The sequence below is a fragment of the Oryza sativa genome, chromosome 3, assembly GCF_034140825.1.
Source record: "Oryza sativa Japonica Group chromosome 3, ASM3414082v1".
In the NCBI taxonomy this organism is placed as follows: Eukaryota; Viridiplantae; Streptophyta; class Magnoliopsida; order Poales; family Poaceae; genus Oryza; species Oryza sativa.
In genome coordinates, this window is record NC_089037.1 from 7,350,386 (window position 1) to 7,370,986 (window position 20,601).

At 42.7% G+C, this 20,601-nt stretch overlaps 1 protein-coding gene across 1 annotated transcript; it reads right to left on the reverse strand.

The window, feature by feature from the left end:
• Positions 1-3,339: 3,339 nt before the first annotated feature.
• LOC4332194 (type IV inositol polyphosphate 5-phosphatase 9) lies at positions 3,340-6,561 on the reverse strand. The gene is made up of 8 exons (XM_015772961.2): positions 6,456-6,561; positions 6,125-6,360; positions 5,879-5,986; positions 5,369-5,783; positions 5,029-5,213; positions 4,194-4,302; positions 3,935-4,092; positions 3,340-3,825 (listed from the first exon to the last, which is right to left on the reverse strand). Exons 1-8 carry the CDS (start codon positions 6,480-6,482, stop codon positions 3,576-3,578), a joined length of 1,488 nt encoding a protein of 495 aa, XP_015628447.1. The 5' UTR covers positions 6,483-6,561; the 3' UTR covers positions 3,340-3,575.
• Positions 6,562-20,601: the final 14,040 nt, after the last annotated feature.

Sequence of the window (20,601 nt, forward strand, 5' to 3'; positions counted from 1 at the left end):
CTGGCGCTTGGGCAACGGGGATGGCGAGGGAGGCTTGGTCGCCTTGCGCATGGGATTGGGCTTGCTGCGACGGCGGTAGGTGGTGGTGGTGGCGGCTGGTGGCAAGGGATTAGGCTCCATTTTGGTGTCATCGGCCGGCAAAATTATTTATGTCAGTCCGCCGGCTTCTGGCCAGCCCTCACCACCTTCAAGGTCCGCACCGTGGCCTTCTCCATCAAGTATCAGTCATCAACCCTCGGGGGTATCTCGGGGAATCACGACTGATACTCACAAGTATCAGGCCTGGTACCCAGGTATCAAGGTCTAATACCTAGGTACCAGCCGGTACCCAAGGTTTTAGAGGAGCGCACGTGGAAGCTCACCTATACAGAGGAAAGGAAGGGGAGGAGTCACTTAATATTTAGATCCCACCCGAAAATTTTATACCTTGTCACATCGTACGTTTGAACACCTGCATAAAGTAATTGCACATATTGTGACTACTTTGTAAGACGAATCTTTAAGCCTAATTGCTCCATGATTTGACAATGTGGTGCTATAGTAAACATGTGCTAATGGTGGATTAATTAGGCTTAATAAATCCGTCTCGCGGTTTACTAACGGATACTGTAATTAGTTTTTTTATTAGTGTCCGAACACCCCATGCGATACCCTATATAATACCCGATATGACACGCTAAAACTTTACACCACTGAATCTAAACACCCCATATTCATTTTTTGCAATGGCCCAATGGACTGCATGTCAGCACGGTTGAACCCCTGGCGCCCTTGTCTTATCCTTCTACTCTACTCTCCACCAGAACACGCACTTCCCCTGACAGGAAAGCATCCAGAAGCTTCGCAAGGATTTTCAAGGCGATGTAACACTTACACAGTGGCATTGGTTGCGCCCCCCCCCCCCCCCCCCCCCCGCTTTTTTTTTTTTTTGACAACTCTACGGTTTCCACTTGTATTTGTATATGACATTACCTTGTACTTCAAAGTTCATATCTTTCAATCATGCAAGTTCATAAGGTTTGCTCCTTGCACGGTTAAACTGCCATATTTTTTGTAGACCAATGTTGTCATTGCTCTGAACTCAAGCTCAATAAGTTGCATACTCAGCTTCGAGTGCTTTTGTAGCGTCTGGTTGGCACATTGCGAGACATCATGCGACATTGGACTACCTGTATGGCTGTAGCAGGATATTTTCTAGGGAAGGCAAAGAAGAATTCAGACTTCTCTAGACCGCTTCTTTCCTCTGCCAAGTTGCAGTCTCGCAGAACTGTCTTCCTTGTTTGCTCAGCATGGTTGTGACTTGTGAGAGGCAGAGAGGGAGTTGACCTAAGAGCCAGCCTGAAGATTAGGCAGGGCCTACCAACTTGCCATTCTTCAGACAAATCCACTTGCACAATCTGATAGGAGTCTTGTCTCCTGTAAAAATATGCTCGTAATCTCGCCTGATGTCACCGATGAAAGATGGTATTTGTCATGTACATGCTATGCCATTCAATATGGCTGAAACATGTATAGTAAAATGAAGCTCTCGTTGGGAACACATAAAAAAGAATGCAACTTGTTCGTGAGCTTCATCTCACGGCTGATTTGCTGATGTGATTGTTGAGGGATTAGGACTGCAATATTCACTAACAAGAAAGTTCTTTTGTACTGAATGGACTTTTTAAGCTTGATGATTAACACAATATAGAAACATTATCTAGTTACTTATTCATATGTCCATCAACGGCGCTCTGTTCTCATCGATCTAATGATTTCGCCATTTCCCTTGAATAAAATTGGACCCATATGGTTTAGCAGGTGTTAGGTGATGATGTAAGATGATTGCTAATTTCTTTTATCAGAAACGATAAGAGCTTAATGTGGTTATCAAGTGGAAGCATGGCCAGTGGTCCAGTGCTACTGTAATTTAGTTATTTCTTTTTTGAAAAAACTTGATTTAATTACTTTCTGTGCTGAGAAGAATCTTCTGGGATACCCCTTGTTTAGGACCAAATATCAATTATTCATCAATCAAACTGCAGAGTTGAAAGTTGAAACTATGACGACAAGGGCGGAAAAATGTTGATAAACTGGGCAAACTATTTTGATCCTTAAGGGGATGTCTTATCGTTATTTGCATGTCACTCAAATAGTTATGAAAATTGAGAAGATGTATTAACATGTGATGTATCACTCCACAATTATACAAGTTCAAATTCAACTTCCACATCTCGCAACGAAAAAACAAGTTAATATACATTCAAAGTTAAATTTTTTTTTTCGTTACGAGATGTGGAAGTTGAATTTGAACTTGCATGTTTGTGGAGTGATACATCACATGTTAATATATTTTCATAATTTTTTTATAACTATTTGAGTGACATGCAAATAATGAGGGGCCCCTCGAGGGATTAAAATCCACTCCCGATAAACAACTGTACACACATTGTAGTTCTCCCAAAAAAAAAAAGAAAAACTGTACACACATTGTCTACCTTCGAATGTGGATGTACATCAGATACTCCTATAGTCCTATATGACCTTATTTCTGAAGAAAACTTCAGGTGTTTTCATATTTGGAGGTACAGTCTTGATGAAGTAACCTAATCATTCATGTTCTAATACAGCTACAAATATGTTTATCACAAGATGCAGGTGAAAAATGGATTTTTCTTAAAAAATAAATGGGATAATAAAATAGATTTACAAGATCAATGGATGTCTCTCACTCTGCAAGAATCAAGATAGCAACCTATAGTCAGCAGCCTTGTCTTGGATCACTTCATTTGTTCTGCAGAATACTGACAAATAGAAGGAACAAGCAGCAGAAAACAAGAAGAGGGGACAGTCTTAGCAGAACCCTTGAATTTAGGGTGGTGGATTGAGACTGACCACCACTAGTAAGTGTGTGTAGTGAGCAATTTGGGATGGTCCATGAGGCCATGACAATGCCACAATAGCTCTTTTGGAAGGTATTACTGTGTACACATGTACAGCTAAATCCAATGCCGGATATATAGAATAAGAAGATTATTAGAGGTTCAGAATACCCAAGGTCTGACGGAATTATGGCGCTGAATTTGTCTCACCTCATAAATTGTATCCCACTTGTTTTGCGATTTGAAGCACACTTGCTTTAGCTGTTCTTCATTCCATTAAGATACTCGCCACTTGCATTGTTCTTCCATTCATTTGTTAAGCTTACAAGCCCTGAAGCAGCCAAAAACAACGCCCAATGAAACGTAACGTTGACGCCAGCCTCTATTTACACTTGCTTCATGGCCACGTATGCACAAATCTAATCCTCCCTAAGGTGGTTTCACAGTGAATTTGTGTTTAGCTGTTCATCCAAGCAAATTCTAGACAAATTGATCTGGTATTGTGAATTTCTGATCATGAAGAGTACATATGTATAGTTACAGGAAGTCAGGAACAGTCTGTATCCTAGCTATACTGCAGATTATATACGAACATTTACTCAGGACAGAATAATCAATTTACATTACACCCTCTCTGTCTCTCTGATTCTCTTTCTCTAGATCTCTCATCCTCTTCTTCCACTGATCCTCTCTCTGTTTATCTGCAAGAAAGCATCAAATGGTGTCGCCGAATCTCGCGCTGCTGGCGGTGCCATCCTCCCGGAGCAGGTCGGCGGCGGCGCTCCTCCCGCCGTCGAACCTCTCCGACAGGAAGAAGCTCCGCAGCGAGTTGAGGTTCCTCCTCGGCGCCCCCACCTCCACCTCGAACAGCGCCCTCACCGGCCGGTGGTCCGACAGCCGCGACTCGCACCGGTCGTACCGCTTCTGCTTCAGCCCGGCGCCGCGCCATAGTATCCGGTCACACCTGAAAAGAAAAAAAAAAAGAACGGCGGCGGCCGCCGGTTAGCCGCGGATCTCGCCGGAATCTCACGCTATTTCAGCCGTTTTTCTTTTTCTTTCTTTCTCTGGCTTACCACGCCGGCGCGCGCCGCTTCTCGCCTTTCCTGCCATGGGAGGCGCAGCCGTAGTAGGTGTCGGAGTTGGGGTAGTACTTGTACGTCGGCGAGAAGGCGATGGCACCCTCGTTCCAGCCATGGAATGCGCCTCCTTCCGATTCCACCTCGCTTCGCAGCTGCAAATTATTCAGAATCAACAACACGTTCAGTATGATTGGTACTAATTTAATTTGGAGATTGATTGATTGATTGATTTGGATTCATGCGTGTTGCATGCCTGGTCATTTTCGAGCAGCGTCTTCCAGTCCTGCCTCTCCACCAGCAACCTCGTCTTCGCCTCCGGCAGGGAGATCCTGTAGTTGAGGTCCCCAAGCAGGATCACTCGGCTGCATCCACAGGAGTAAACGAAGAATCAATCATTAATCATCCGTCAGATATTCAGATTAGTCAAAGCCCGCCTGAATGCCTGATGATTGCTTTGATTTGAAATGTCGTCGTCATGAAGGCCGGTGAAAGAAACTAAACGAACGATCAAAAGCATGTTAATTGCCACTAGTTAATTACCGTCTAAAATCGATGCGATTTTATACTACGTTGTTGACTACCGGTGTCGGTATATAAAACAGTCGACGATACGGCAGATATTTGTAGTGCTTGGAAGAAGTTAATTAATTTACTGTGCCTAATTGTCTACTGTATGCTACGTATGCAACTATTACCGCTAATGACTAGTATCTTATGCTACGCAAATCCTAGATACAGCAATACCTAATCCTCGATTTTTACCGGTACCGTGGACGGTTCAACCACCGGATTAAATTAGTACGGTTGCCGTCGTGTGCACAGGCCGTAACAACGGTCGCTGTATGGTAATTTAGCTGACGGATATACATGCATGCTTGGGTGTCTGTCAGTCAGCTCAATGCTTCTTATTTCCAGCTCTTTAATTAGTCAGCGACAGCGATGTGTTTCTTCCCTGCAATTCTAGTATGCTTCGATTTTCAGCGTGCACAAAAAAATGTGTTTTAATTTGGGTCAAAAATGAAAGGAAAAATAGGATTTTGAAGAGGTCGATGAATGATCAAGTGGGAGGGGTGTGTGCGTTTGCTTACTCGTGGTCTAGAATCTTCTGGGGGAGGTTGAGCGAGTGCCCCCGGGGGAAGGTCGTCCGGGAGAGGATCTCCGTGGCGTCGGCGTTGCGGTGCGCCTCGTCGCCGTCGCGGCCGCCGGACGCGAGGTGGCAGCACGCCACGCAGAAGCTCGTGTCGTGGAGCCAGAACCTGACGGACACGGCGCCCTGCACGTCCAGGCACAGCCATGCACCCGTGGCGATCCATCGATGCCGTGCGTGTTAGGTACAATTCATTCCCCTCGCGGCGCGGCTCGCCGCGCGCGCGCGCGCGCGTGGCGTGTGGTGAGCAATGGCGGAATGATAGGTCAGGGGTAGGGTACCTTGTTGCCGAGGCAGCCCATGACGCCGCAGCCGACGCAGGAGACGCTGGCGCGGCGGACGAAGCGGGCGAGGTCGGCGCGGACCCAGACGGTGAGGAGGATGCCGACCATCTGCTTGCTCACCACGCACCGGTAGTCCCTGCAGGCGAGCTCGCCGCCACCGCCGCCGATGCCGCCCCGCACCGGGTGAACCTTCTGCTGCGCCGCCTGCTGCTTTATCTCCCCTCCTCCGGCTGCGGCTGCGGCTGCGCCGCCGCCGGTGCCCTTGGCCTCTCTCTGGTCACGGGAGGAGTTCGGCGCCGACGGCGACGACCGGTTCAGCGCCGCGCGCACGAGCTCGTTCCAGCGCATCCCGACGCGCTTCTTGTCCGCGCCCAGCACGTTCCGCGCGCTCAACGGCACCACCTCCTGGAATCTGCATGCGCCATTTGCGACCATGAATCCATGATCAGCTATTGATGGCCGCCACCGGCATGATCGAGCTCCACTACTGCACTTATGGTTGCTTACCCGAGGACGTAGATGTCGTAGGCGGCGTTCCTCGTGTCGAGCCAGTCCGACAGGTCGAGGTCGTCCGGTGGCGCGACGCCGCCGACGTTCCACGTGCTCGCGAACAGCCTGCAGACGAGACGACGACGTCGCGAGTGAGATCGACTAATTAATCAAGACGCCATGAGTAGTCCAAGCCAACTAATGGCTGGCGCGGCGCGCTGCTACATCGTAATGAAAGCTTGACCGATCGAGCGCCATATGTACCTGTACTTGAGCGTCTTGTTGCTCGCTCGCTGCTGCGGCCGCGGCCGCGGCCGCTTCACGCTGCGGCAGGCGTCGGCGTCGGGGCTGCAACCATCGTCGTCGAACGACTCCACCGCCGCCGGCACCGCCTCGCCATCGAAGTCGTCATCAACGGCCATCGGGAAGTCGGCGACGAAGGCATGGCTGCCGGATGGCTTCCTGAAGAGCTTGTTCGCCACCAGCCTCGGCCAAAGAACCTAGCCACACACAAACACACGAATCAGCTATCAAACGTGAGCTACCAAATCTCACACCGACCTCGTCAAGCTAGCTAAGCTAGCTAGGTACATACCTCCGCTTGCCTCTGGTTCTCTAGCATGGCGACCAATCCGTAGGGAGGTAGGTAGGGATGGACGGGTGGTGAGGTCGAGGAGACGAGGACGAAGGGAAGAAACTTCAGGCGGGGAAGAGGGAGACGGCTTAAATAGGCGAGGAGGGCGGAAAGTGACAAACAAAAGGAGTCTCCCGTCCCGCGCATGTTCATGCGCACTGTTAACCAGCGGTGGATGGATTGACGGATCGACGCTGATCGATGCATGCATTCGCATGGCGCGTGCGGTGAGCGGAAAAAGGGGGAGAGGGTGGTCGACTCTCGACTGGCGGACTGGCGGTGACACGGTGACAGCGGAGGATAAAAGCACTTTTGACTGTAGAGGGATTCTTATGGTGGGGTACGATCTGTTTGGTAATTAGTTAAGGTCGAACTTCTAAATTTAGGTTTAGTAGTTGGATCTGTAGTGAAGTTTTCACAACCTAAACCCAGTTACACATTTCTAGTTTATTTTATGATAGTGCTTTAGGTGAGTGGACTAAAAATTATTTGGCTGGACTTCAGCTCCAGAAGAGATAGAGTTAGAGCTAGAGCTATGCAAAATAGAACTACATGCTTTCACTTCTCAAATTATTACTCCCTCCGTTCATAGAAATAAGCATTTTTAGGTTGTTTAAGTAAAAAATAAATCTCGAGTACAAAGAGAGTAAAAGGCATTTTTTTTCAGTTATCTTATTGGTCAAATTTGAAAATTTGGCTTGCTTAGATTCATGTACATTGAAGTGTCCTATAAATGCTTATATTGTCTACAAAATTTAAATCTTAGAAATACTACCTCCATCCCCCAAAAAAAGTTACTCTCTCTGGTTTCATTTCATAATTTTTGACGTTCTGGATAAGTTTGAGGTCAATTTTTTTGTAACTTTGAATATCAATATCTTTAAAATTATTTAAATGTCTAAAGAACTAGAATGACATATATAGATTTATCTTTTAAAATACTATAGTAAAAGTAAACATGTATTTATTGATTGTATATATTATAATAGAAAAACAGGATCAAAGATATATTTTGGAGATTGAGTCATTATCTAAAATATCAAGAATTATGGAACCGGGGGGAGTAATATATTTTGGTACATACGTAGTACTTATATTCGGAAATAGAGGGATTAGAAGTAAATATATGTATAAGATTTTCAATATATCTACTAGCATATTTCTTCTGTTTTTAGTAGATGATGTTGTTGACTTTTTTTTTACATAATGTTTGATCTTTCAAACATTCAGTGTAAAATATACAAAGATATAAGTAATGTTTAAAGTATAATAATAAAATAAGTCATAACAAAATAAACGAAACTAGTATGATGAATAGTCAAATATTATGTATCAAAATCATCAGCATTATCTATTTATTATTTGTAGTCAGATTTTATTCTGTACGTATATATCAAATCTAATATAGACCCATTTTCGCTGAATGGTGTATTACCCTTCTTTTAGAGAATGGTCTTTGCATATTCTATTAATGATGTTAAAAGGTTTCACAATTTTTATAGCTTTTTGCATGATATTTGTGAGAAATGGGTGGGCATCGCTATAAGAGAGTAGAGCTTTTGTTTTGAATGTTGTCTAGCGGTCAAAAAGCGGAATCACATAAGAGATAAGCACGATTATTTGGATAGGGAGGGATATGTTGGGAATCTTTGTATCTGCCAGGTCTGTTCAACTACAGTTACAATGAGATAGATGTACTGGCTCATGCTATTGTGCAGGTTTACCAAATCCTTTTCAGTTTTTCTAATAATAATAATCAGAACATCCGATTTCTTTAGCAGCGATAAGGACATAAGATTAACTTTTTGAGATATTTTAGTCCGGAGTACCATAATTTATTACTATCTACGTCATTGACTTTTTAAATACATATTTAATCATTCGTCGTATTTAAAAAGTTACAGAATTATTATTTATTTTCCCATGACTTGATTTCTTGGTAAAGATATTCTAAGTATGACTTACATTTTCGCATAATTGCGTAAAATTTCTAAATAAAATGATCAATAAACGCATGTTAAAAAGTCAACGATGTTATCTATTCAAAACTGGAGGGGATTTATCATTAAAAAAATATGATGCACGCCTCTCAATTTCTACTTAAGGATCTCTATCTTATTTTGTTGTTAAATTATATTCATCGTGATGGATGAAAAGACTTATTATATATCCAATAGAAGTATTTCTCAGTTAGGGCATTTAAAGATTTACACCTGAAAATTATTGCGCCTTTTAGCAAAAAAAAAAAAGCCTTCGACCTTCATAAAGCATAGTTTATAGAATCGTTGCACCACCCATTGGAAAAATCTAATCTTATACATTTGGCCAATGATTAATCAAATTACTAATTTAATGTAAAAATATATCAACAGATTTATATTTCTATTAATTAAGTGTTTTCCATATATTAGTTTTGTAGGTAATGGAGAACCAACAATTAAAGTTTAGTCTTAAAGACTTTTTATAATGAAAAGATGTCCTATAGAAACAAACTGAGAATGGAGCGTGGAGACCAATTTAATTAGCTGTACATGTTTATCCATCTGGCCATCTCGTATTCTCGTATCTACAACTAACTATTATTTTTCTACTAAGCACATACATATAACTATTTTTCTAACACGTGTTTTAAGTATTGTGCCTAGTATATAGACTCAGGATAGGGAGGTTGAGACCTATAGAGTTTTTGGTCTCAACTTGAGCAACTTGTGTTCGGTATCACACCTCTTATAACTGGTTAAAAAATCACAACATATGTTGTCTGTTTATCTCACATACGTTTGTCAATATTCAGTTTGACCTTTTAAATATCTAATGCTTTATCTTGCTTGTGTTATTAATTCCATATCACATTTGATTATACATATAGATCACAGTGTTCTTTATGATTTTACGCGAACATGTAACACTAAATCCCATTCATTTTTCATAGGGTATGATTGCCTTCCCTCTCAGACTTGAAGCTGCAACACATCTAAAACACTATACTCTATACTCTGTTTTAATTTACTCGTTGTTTTTTAACATTATTTTTTATTAAAATAATTATCGTTCTCATATTCCAAAACATTTTTAGAGATGCTTTTCTTTCTTACCTTAATTTCATCAATGTAGCATGCTAGTACTAGCACTCTTCCAATAAAATTTAGTGTTTGCTGCGAAAAAGATGATTGTGTAGAGTATTAATGTAATTTGCCATACTTCCTAATTTAATGTAATATTTGTTAGAACGATAAGTAAATTTTTTTAAAAAGGGGTACATATGGTTGATATTCTTCCATGAATTTGTTTTAGTAGCACCTTAATTTTACAACATCATAGCTAGGGTTGGTTAAGCTCGCACCTCACGCGGCTTAAAATGATATTCATCCCACAACTTATTCATGACTTTGCTTCATTTTTTTTGTTTGCTTCAGAAAATAACTTATTCATGACTAATACCTCAGTAGTCTAATCTGAACTGGAATATGCTTTCTTCCCTTCCTTATCTTTTCAGAGCTTTCAAAATACATACTTGCTTGGCTTATGTTGTACACGTTACGTTCTGAATTTTAAATTTGACATTAGTACTATATTGTATATACATTGCATGCATATACAAGAGCAAGTGACCTATCGATCATGGGCATCATGCAAAAACAAAACTAGGAGAGAGTAAAAAAAAGTTCAGACAATGATGATCTGATACACATCGCCCACGCATAGAAATCGAATGATATATGGTGGTGGATGAGTTTCTGTCACACAATGTTACAAATTTAAGAGACTACTCACCCATATGATCTCGCATTTAGCTCTTCTTTTTCATCACATTTTGTTGTCCTTGTTCTTTGTCGATCAGCCGGCCAATCATTGTTTGGAACAGGAAAATGGCAAAACGCAGGTGGGGAAAGGGAGCTGCTCTTGACGTTTAGCCTGAGGCTATACAATAATCATGCAGAATTATCTAACGAACCATGTTGATTAATCCACAACAAGCTGAGTCATTAGTGACTATAATGATCCCCATGGGTACGGCGATTCCTCGTTAATTCCATTTTTTATATATTTCGGCGAAAGCTCTATCATTTTTTTTAAAGCAAAGCGACTCCCTACTCATTCCTTCCTGCTACTCTTTTGTGTTTGTATCAGTTTCTGAATTATCATTGCGCTGCAACCTGCAAGATACTTCCTCATGTCTTTTTTTTTTTGAACGACTCGCACGAGACGGTGCGAAGTTCTATTGATAGAGCAGGAAAAAATTACAAGATTACAACCCTGGAGGGTCGTAACGAGGAAAAAGGAAAAAATATACCACCACCCACACATCGACAGCGCCAACACACAAGCCCAGGAGAAGGCAAGCACCGGACCGGCCGCCGCTAAGCGTGACCGACCGCCGCTAGACCAACAAAAGAACCCAGACGAGATCGCCCCCTAGGGGATGCTAAAACGACGTCTTCAAGAAGAGAAGCGACGGAAAGACCGCCGCCGCCGTCCGTCGGGGCTCAAAGGAGCCAAGACTGGACTTTCGCCCGGTAACCACCCTCTTGCGAATCCACGGCTGGTGCCTCGATGCTCCACCACCATTCAAGCTCTGCCGACATGTGGGACCCCAGCACCGGTGCCCCCCGCCGGCCAGCCTTCGTGCGCCAAAGACCGCGCCACACCCACCGGCAGCTCTCCCTCACACCGAGGTCGCCTCCTTCACCGCCGGCCGCACCTCTCGCGCCAAGCCGGCCTCCTCCACCGGACGCGCCTCTCGCACCAGTCCGACCTCCCTCCATCGGCCGCGCCTCTTGCGCCACGCCGGCCTCCCTCTCCGCTGCCCGCGCCTCTCGTGCCAAGCCGGCCTCCGCTGCCATCGGCCGCGCCTCTCTGCGCCAAGCCGGTCTTTGACCCCTCCTCCAAACAATGCCGCGCCAGCCAGAAGTAGCCGTCTGCCACGCCCTCGGCTAGCCAACCGAAGCCGTCATGCCTCCGGTGACCACAGACACGGTCACCACCACCGCAGCCGCTGCTGCCGAACGCCCGTCACCATCCACACCTCGCACCCGACTCCTTCCCCGCCTCCACTAGCTATCGCCGGCGATCGTCTGCATGACGTCGCCAGCCGCTGCCGCATCCGGCGACCAGCGGGGGAGCACATCGGCGACGGCAGCGGGGAGGGCGTCGGCGTCCGGTGAGAGGCGGTCTCCTCATGTCTTTTGTGATAGCCTTCTGCAACCTTCGGCTTATAATTCAGAAAGAAGTTTCTGCCAAGTATTAGATAGCATACATAATAAAGTTCACACAAACACCCAAATTCTGTATACAAAAAGGAGAATATATTTTGCATGTATGTGAAAAAGTCTTGTTGGACTATGATATCTTATTAGGTTGTACGTAAACAAACCTGCAAGGCTGCAACCCAATATACCAACCCAGTGTTGAAATCTATGTCAAAGGTAAGGTCTTGAAGTGTTAGTCATATAGTACTACTTCCCACGTCAAGTAGCTTTGATTTGCATTATCCTTAGGACACCCTTATATGTATCAAAATCACCATGCGTGAAAATCAAAACATGTACTGTACTATCTAATTTATCAATTTAATATAATTTTTCAAAGATAGAATGATGAGGATGTCCAATCCACATAGTACTTATCTTTATCTAGAAAGATACGTACTTATAGAAGAATATTTAATCTAAGCAAAGAGATTCCATAGTGGCATAGCCGAAGGAAGGGTGAAATATATTTCAAAGTCGATAATATATTAGTGGTGTTTTTTTAAAAAAAAAACTTTCATATTTGCATAAGTGAACTTTCCACATTTATCTAAAAGCTTAGCATTTTAGGAACAAGTTGCTAATACATGCAACTCAATACGATCAGGCTCAAGAGTCTTGAGTTCTAGTTATGGATATATAGCATGATTAAAAATTGCACTCCACCTCTAACGTTTGAGAATTGAGGAGCACATACATGACATGAGGCTGGGCGTGTTTAATTATAAGTGAATTGCCACATATATAAGATAAAACCTCACAGGGAAAGACTACCCGCATAGCTTCTCAAACTAAGAAGAAACCTTAGCCAAAGACGTCCGAGAAAAACCACGAACCCTAACCCCTTTGACACGCATATTTGCTTCCCATGTTTTAAACAAGGGGGAAATGAGTGGTCTTTTCTAAACCAACTCTAAAAATTCGCTTTCGAGAGAAGTCGAACTAAGAAACTGGTATGTGCTACTAAAGTATTGTAACCACTAGGCTACAAATCCCTTCACCGGTAAACTGGATTCTAGATTACGCATTAATAACCTACCATTTACTTAAATTGTCATAAATTTGATCAACAAAGGTGTTCATGCTGGCGAAATGCCATCTGTAGTTTCCTTCAACAACAACCCAAAAAAAAAAAAGACCCTATCATTTACTTTATTTCTATCGCTTCATGAAGAAATCTCTTTATTAAAAATATTTGAAAAACCTTACTTTATACTCTTTCAGATTCATATTATAACTTGTTTTGACATTTTTTTAGTTAATTTTTTTAAGTTTGACCAAAATTATAGAAAAAAATTAACATTTACAACACGAAATTAGTTTCATTACAACTAACATTTAATATATTTTAATAATATGTTCATTTTGTGTCGAAAATACTGCTAAATTGTTTTATAAACTTGGTCAAACTTAAAAAGTCTGACTATGAAAAGAATCAATATGTAATATGAAACGGACAGAGTATACGATTAGTGTGTAAGATATCAACTAGGCTCTTGATATTGTTCTAGGCGCCACATCATCAGAAGTTATAGAAACATTACAAGAGACGGTCATCTGAGACTTCAATCAAGATGCCCTGCCTTGTCTTCCTTAAACTTTCTGTAGATTATTCAGAAAATGGATTCACCTGCATTCAATGAACAGAGCATAAAGGTCAAGCCAGGGAGCGATGGTGTTTGTATAAAAGATTGGTCATAGAAAACCTAACAACAAAAGATTCTGCAAACAAATTGCTTCCGTCACAAATAGCAATTTAACTCATAGACCAAGGTCCAAGGAACACTCTGTGTCTGTTCAGATTGATGCCAAAATAAACCTTACCAAAATTTGGTAATAACAAAACTTTGGCGAATTGGTAACATTGCCAATTTTTAGTAGGATGTACTCAATATAATGTTGTCAAAATTCTATAGACATTACCAAAATTTGGTAACAAACTAAATATAGCCGCATAATTATCAATTTAATCAAATAATAACATGGTTTGAAATGACATCAATCTGAACAAACCCTCTTTTTAAATGTGGCCTGAAATGCTGTGAAAATTTTATCCTAAAGTACTGCTGCTACATCTATTTCTTTCTGTATAAGGATTAACTCATAAAAAAATTACTCCATCCACAAAGTTTTAATATTCCTCAACCAATCAAATCAAATAAAAATGACCTAAAAAATTTCTCTCGTTTTTTCTCATCCATTTCAATTGGATCAGAGATTGGCTAGTATCCAGATGCCCTTGCCTTGTATTTCCTTAAACTTCCTGTAAATTATTCAGAAAATGGATACACCTGCATCCAATGAACAGAGCATACAGGTCAAGCCAAGGATCAATGGCGTTTGCATAAAAGATTGAGCAGATAAAACCTAACGACAAAAGATTCTTGAAACAAATTGCTTCCATCAGACGTAGCAACTGAACTCATGGACCAAGGAATTAATTGTGGCCTGAAATGCTGTAACATTTCTCTTAAAGTACTGCTGCTATATCTGTTTGTTTGGAAAACAACTAGCTCAGAATAAAAATTACCCCGTCTTCAATGTATTATTTTTTAGATAATAATGTATTAATATTCTTGATCCAATCAAATCAATAAAAATGATCTCAGAAACTGCTCTCTCTTTTTTTTTTTTTTTTTTTTGCTCATCCATTTCGATTGGATCAGAGATTGGCCAGTATCCACGTAAGAATAGTTTTGAGGAGATATTTACGAAAGGGACTACTGGAGCTATGCAAGCCAGACATCTACTTGATTAACAAATGTTCTCCCTGCAAGTTGCAAATAAAGTTGTCGTGTGTGATATCAAGAGACAACTAAAACTATGGCACTGCGTGCTTCAGCAGTCAATAAACCCAGCCCACTGCTTGTTATTCTAACCAAACTGATTGGATTATGTATTTAGTCAGAAGAGAGAGTAAGCCACAGAAATTTTTAGTAACCCAGCAAGTTGCCGGTGATGATGCCTGCCCATATCTGTTTGGATCTTCGTCGACAGCAAATCATCACAGGTTAAGTAACAACAACTTCTACTTGTAACATATATATACTAATGACCAAGAAATACCAGGGATTATTAACTAGTAAAAATGCCTCCTAATTATCCTACTTATGGGTTTAGCTGGCATGGCATCTCTTCTCTCAATTCATATGAAAGTTGCTATTGTGTTAGGTTTCACATTGACCTGGAAAATCGTTTTTCTTGGCGCATCAACTTGCCACCAGGTCAAACTATACTTCCAATCATGCTACAACAAAACGGCCGTCGGCTAGTACAAGAAAACGCATTCGATCGCCATCACTGGGAGCAACTTGTTTTGCTGCTACTACCACAACAGAATTTAGGCACAGGTCGGCATTGTAATCTGTGAAAATTGGTCACAGTCTAGCATGCAGGGAGTATGACATAATTGTTCAGGCATGTTGCCTGATCAGCCGATTTTCTTGGCTGGGTCGCAATATATCTCTGAACTTGGACGACTTAAAGATATATAACTATTTCTAGTTCTTGAGACCGTATTTGCTTGATTGCAACACAAGCATAAACTGCACTTGTCATGGGCGCCACACGAAGTAAGTTCTAGAGGTAATACTGTTATCATGGCCATTGCCTTTTTTCCTGAACCTTCGAGTCTTCAACTTGCTAACCTCCCCACTGCATGATTCTGTCACAAATCCATCTCAATCTTTTACAACAGTATTGCTGTTCGGACAATCTGAATTCTGAAGTTTCTTATGCTCACTGTGATATACGGAGTAGCTAGCAAATGTCAATTGTCAAGTAGCATAACAAGCTTAAATCTTCTTTTTTTTTTCAGCAACAGTTTTGGCAGGAGCTAGATAGTTGCTCTGTGTTTGTCAGGTGTGTCTGTCGGATACAATCACAGCAGTGACAGCACGAACACTAAGCTTATTTACTCCTGTTAATTATCCCTCCTCATGATGTAACACTGCACAGGTGATCACACCCAGCTGGCCCCATTTCGTCAGTGGACGCCGCCGGTGATCGCTCGTAGGTCGGAGCAAAGGTAAAGACAAGCAGAATTAGTTAGTTGATAACCGAAATTATTGCCGACTAAGGAAGCATCAAACTGCAATTTTGTGGGTGTCTTGTTGCGCCAAGGCTTGCTAATTACGGACTTGGGCCATGTGATTTTGTGCTGCGCCTCGTGATTGAGACAGCAATGTCGTGGTGCAGTTAAGAGGATTATATCATCATAAAGTAGGCGTGTTAAGCTAACTAAAATGTGAGCCTAGCAGCTACTTAGCTAGCTAGGTTTGCTATACTTTTACAAAGGATCATTAGCTGGTGGTGACAGGAAGGAGGAACAGAGCTAATCATGCAAGTAAACTAAAGCATACGCCTTGTCGTTTTTATGGACATGCTAACGGCCATATCTTTAAAAATTTATCGGTGTGTTTTGTCCGGTTGATGCTAGTTTCAAATTTGTTATTGTTGATTGTGATGCACACGAAGCACCAAAATTGTCGCTGGAATAACCCGCGGGTGCAGCCGCGCTCGACCGCCGCCTCGCCGGTGAGCTGTGCGCCTCCGTCGCCGGCCGCCGGCGCGCCACCTGACGGCATTCTCTGTCCGGCACAATGAAACCTTATTAGTTACTCCCTCCATCCCTATGATATAAGAGATTTTTGAGTTTTTGCTTGCACTGTTTAACCACTCGTTTTATTAAAAAAAATTAGAATTATTTTTTTTTTACTTACTTTATTATCCAAAGTACTTTAAACACAAATTTTCGTTTTTTTATATTTGCATAAATTTTTTGAATAAGACGAGTGGTCAAACAATGCAAACAAAAACTTAAAATCCCTTCTATTATGGGACGGAGGGAGTAGTAATGTAAGCTGCAGTTGATAATAAGTAGTGAAGGGTGTGGATGCAAAAAGCGTGTTCCCTCCTCGTAATGATATTCGATCTGTGCCGTACAAACTGATGGGCCGATCAGATTAACGCCCGGGATTGGATCGCAAGCACATGTTGTACTAATTAAGCCATAGTACACGGGCTTATCCGTAAATCTGCCGCTCCTTCCTGTTTCTATACTACAGCCGGGCCGCACAAGCTAGTGGGTCGGTGGGAGGAGGCCCCATGGCAACGTGGCAGCGATCAAATTTGCGGCCCACCTTCATTGACAGGCCGACTCCGCCGTGAAAAAATGGCCCAAATAATCTTCGGGGCCTAGTACGTTGGCCCAACAGGATTTCAGTTGGCTTTCGTGGGCTCGCGTTGAAACTATGGCCCAAATAATCTTCCGGGATCTCGAAAGCCTCGCGCCTCTACATTATGGGCTTAATTGCCGGGTGATAAACGGGCCACGTAAACTTCCATTTGTTTTCGTGGGCCCAGCTTGCGGTAGCAGGCCTATCGGCGCTTCTGCGATCTCACAAGTGACAAGTCTCACTTCTTCAGTCTCCACAGCATTCAAGGGAAAAGTCCATTTCTTCAACTGCAAAACCATTCATGAAACTCCCTAAACTATGTGATGGACTCAGGCCCCAGGTAAACTGGATCATGACCAAGCATCACCAAGAGATTATGTACTCCGTTCTCATTTATGAATTTTTGGGATTTTTAATCAAAGGCAAATTTTGCTACAGGACATCGTACTTTGCGATTTTAACTATAGGACACCGCACGAAGTGACTTTTGAGAGAAAACACTCCCAAAAGTTGGATAGAAAGAAGAGAGATAGGAGAGCTGACATGTGGGTCCAAGGGCATTTCTGACATTTCGCGTGATTTTTCTCTCTTCTTTAACCGAAAATTATTACTTCAATGCGTGTGGTGTCCATCAGCAAATATCCAACTTTTGGGAGTGTTTTCTCCCAAAAGTCAACTCGTACAGTGTCCTACACCTAAACCCGCGAAGTCACGGTGTCCTGTAGTAAAATTTGCCTTAATCAAAAGGTAGCTCCAACCGTTTCCCTATTCTATTGCCAAAAACTTGGAGTTGCCATCCCCGTATTTCGCACTCTCGACTTGTAAGGAACGAACGAGGTTCCCAATCACACCGTCCTGCCTCGTTCAAATCATAATCGTCTAGGAGAAGAGTAGTTTCACTTTCGCATGGGGCTCACTTTTTTGTTTCAAGGAGTCAATGTTATCCAATCTTTTGGAGGGATGTTTAGAGTTCTCATAAAGGAAAATTTTGTAATGGAATTTAATTAGTCAATATCTTGGTGATGCTCTAAGGCTTGGGTGGCAAAGCTTATGTAAACGTATGTATTTTCACCATATGATTTTCTTCTTGGTCCAATAAGCAAAGGCATGGAGCAATCTTGTGTCCGCCTATGCCCTCGACTATTAAAACTAGTACAAATTCCCTCGACAATTTTGCGAAGTGTTTTTTTTCCAAAGAATTTGCAAAGTGGTTTTGTCCAAACTAGCTCCAATTGTTGGGTCGTCACCACCGTCTCGGCCACTTCTCTAAGTTGGGGCTCACCGGAGCTCGACGAAGACGAAGCACGGATTTTAGAGCAGATCTGAAGGTTTTAAATTTGGTTCCATGGACTATGAGGCCCAACTGTTAACTGCAGCTACTACACAAACAGTAATGGTAGACCATTCCCGTTTCTGAGACAAATGCGCAGGGTGGTAGTATACTACTCGACGATTGATAGAGTCTGGTATAGTCTTAATATCTCCTTTGCAGAAGGGTCGTATTTTCCCGACTAGTTTTGTTGTTTTTTTTATAAACTTCACAAAATCTTAATAAACTGGCCGTAGATCTATATCGACGGCTCAGCAAAAAATAAATTACTGGAGCTGTTCCGACAAGGTCACACATCGCATGTGCACGACAAAACTCTCGCGGTGAATGGACGGATGCAGAGGCGGATTCAGGAAGAAATAGCAGACGTCTGAACAAATTAGAACAAAGCTACATCCCTCTTTTCCGTCTGTGTATGGCAAAAAAAAAAGAGTAAATTTCACAAAACTATATGTTTTATGGTTTAAGTTGGAGAAAACCACACACATTTTGACACTTGACACTTAAGTACATATATTTTGGTAGTTTAGTTTCACAAAAACACACTATCGATGAATGGATTCACCCGTGAGATGACGTGGTTGCTCCATTTAGGATGATGACGTAGTATATCCTATTAATTTCGTGAGATGGCTAGTAATAGGATACCATGTCCTCGTCTTATGTGAAAGAGCCACATCATCTCGCGGGTGAATCCATTCATTGATAGTGTGATTTTGTGAAACTACACTACCAAAATATTTGTACTTAAGTACCAAGTGTCAAAGTGTGTGTGGTTTTCTGCAACTTGGACTATAAAACGTGTAGTTTTGTAAAATTTACTCAATAAAAAACGGTGAGTCTTTATGAGTACTTCAATAGTACTAATATTAGTAGTGGAGGCTCGAACCCCACCTCCCGGTTGGATCCGCCCCTGGACGGATGGATGGTTAGGATGGATCATGACGACTCGACTAGTGCTGGAGCACACAGAGAGATACGGCACCAACGAATATCCCAAGGATCATGCCAAGTGAACTATGGTGAAAGTGATCGACCAAAAATCAAGTAATCAACCCCTCGGAACATGCACCTCGAATATTCGCACCGGGACAGCAACTTCACCGCTTGATTACAAACTTATATACGGACACGACGATTGCTTCGGCAAAATGCTACCAAAAGGTCCAAAGTACCACCGGTTCAGGCACTCGTATACTCGTATTCTACAAGCAACGAAAAAGTTGTAATAGCACAGAAAAAGATGGTGATACCGGCTGTATCCAGAAACGGCGATCAGATGCAACGCGCACGGTATTTCTACAACCCGTATAAGGAGAAAAACACTAGTATGCGTTAACGTTATGGCAGCAACAACTTGCCAAACCTAACATGATCCACCGGAGCTCCAACTTGCGTGCACATCTCGCCTCGGTTTCGTTCGTAAAATATATAAAAAGCGCCGTCTCCAACGTGCAGGATGGCGAGCCAATTGGCTCCTCGGCTAGTTCTTACCTGTCCGAGCTGTGTTCTCCTTCTACCGTTCTCTCCTCTCCCTGACCGGCCCAAGTAAAGGCCGCGATACCATGCGATGCAGTAGGACTCAACTGAGACCGGGTAAAAAATACTTTTCTCTACAAAAAAATAAAAGGACTCAACTGAGCAAGTAAAACCACAGGCAGCGTCGTTTGTCCCCGACAGCGATGCTAACATGGCTCGAGCCGCACATGGTGGTGGTCACCCAAGACCCATTTTTTTTAGGAGTACTATTATTGCGAAACTACAAAAAGACAGCCGCTACGCACACACACGTTTTGTTTATTGCAGGGAATGTCCAAAACGTGACTGGCTTCGCTGGAAGATAACCCAATTTTTCCCATCGGCGCAACGCAAGTTGAGGAGCCCGGCGGCCCATACATACGCTGATAATAATTAGTAGCCTCCAATAATGCGCGCTTATGCGCGCGCGCGCGCGCCACACGCGTGTTGGGAAAGGGAAAGCAAAACCATAATTACCGTGGCAATAGACAGCGATCGTGGCTGTTCGTGACACGAAAGTGAAAACGACGTTGACGTCGCCGGCCGGCCGGCCAGACAAACGGCATGAGAATACTCTGTGAGCCTGTGTTGTGAGTTGTGACGAGGCAAGCAAGCAGGGAAAGGCCCAAACACAAACACAAACAGAAAGGGGAGGGAGAGGCCACGTCGTCAGCCAGCCAGCCATTTCAATCACCAGTTGCTTTAATTTCTTTTCCTCCTAACAACTACGCTTGCAAAGGCACCTAACCTAACCAGGTGATAACTTGTCCTTGCAAATCACTATCATCTACATACTCCAGTACAAATAGCCTCCTAACCCGGAGCCTCTCGTT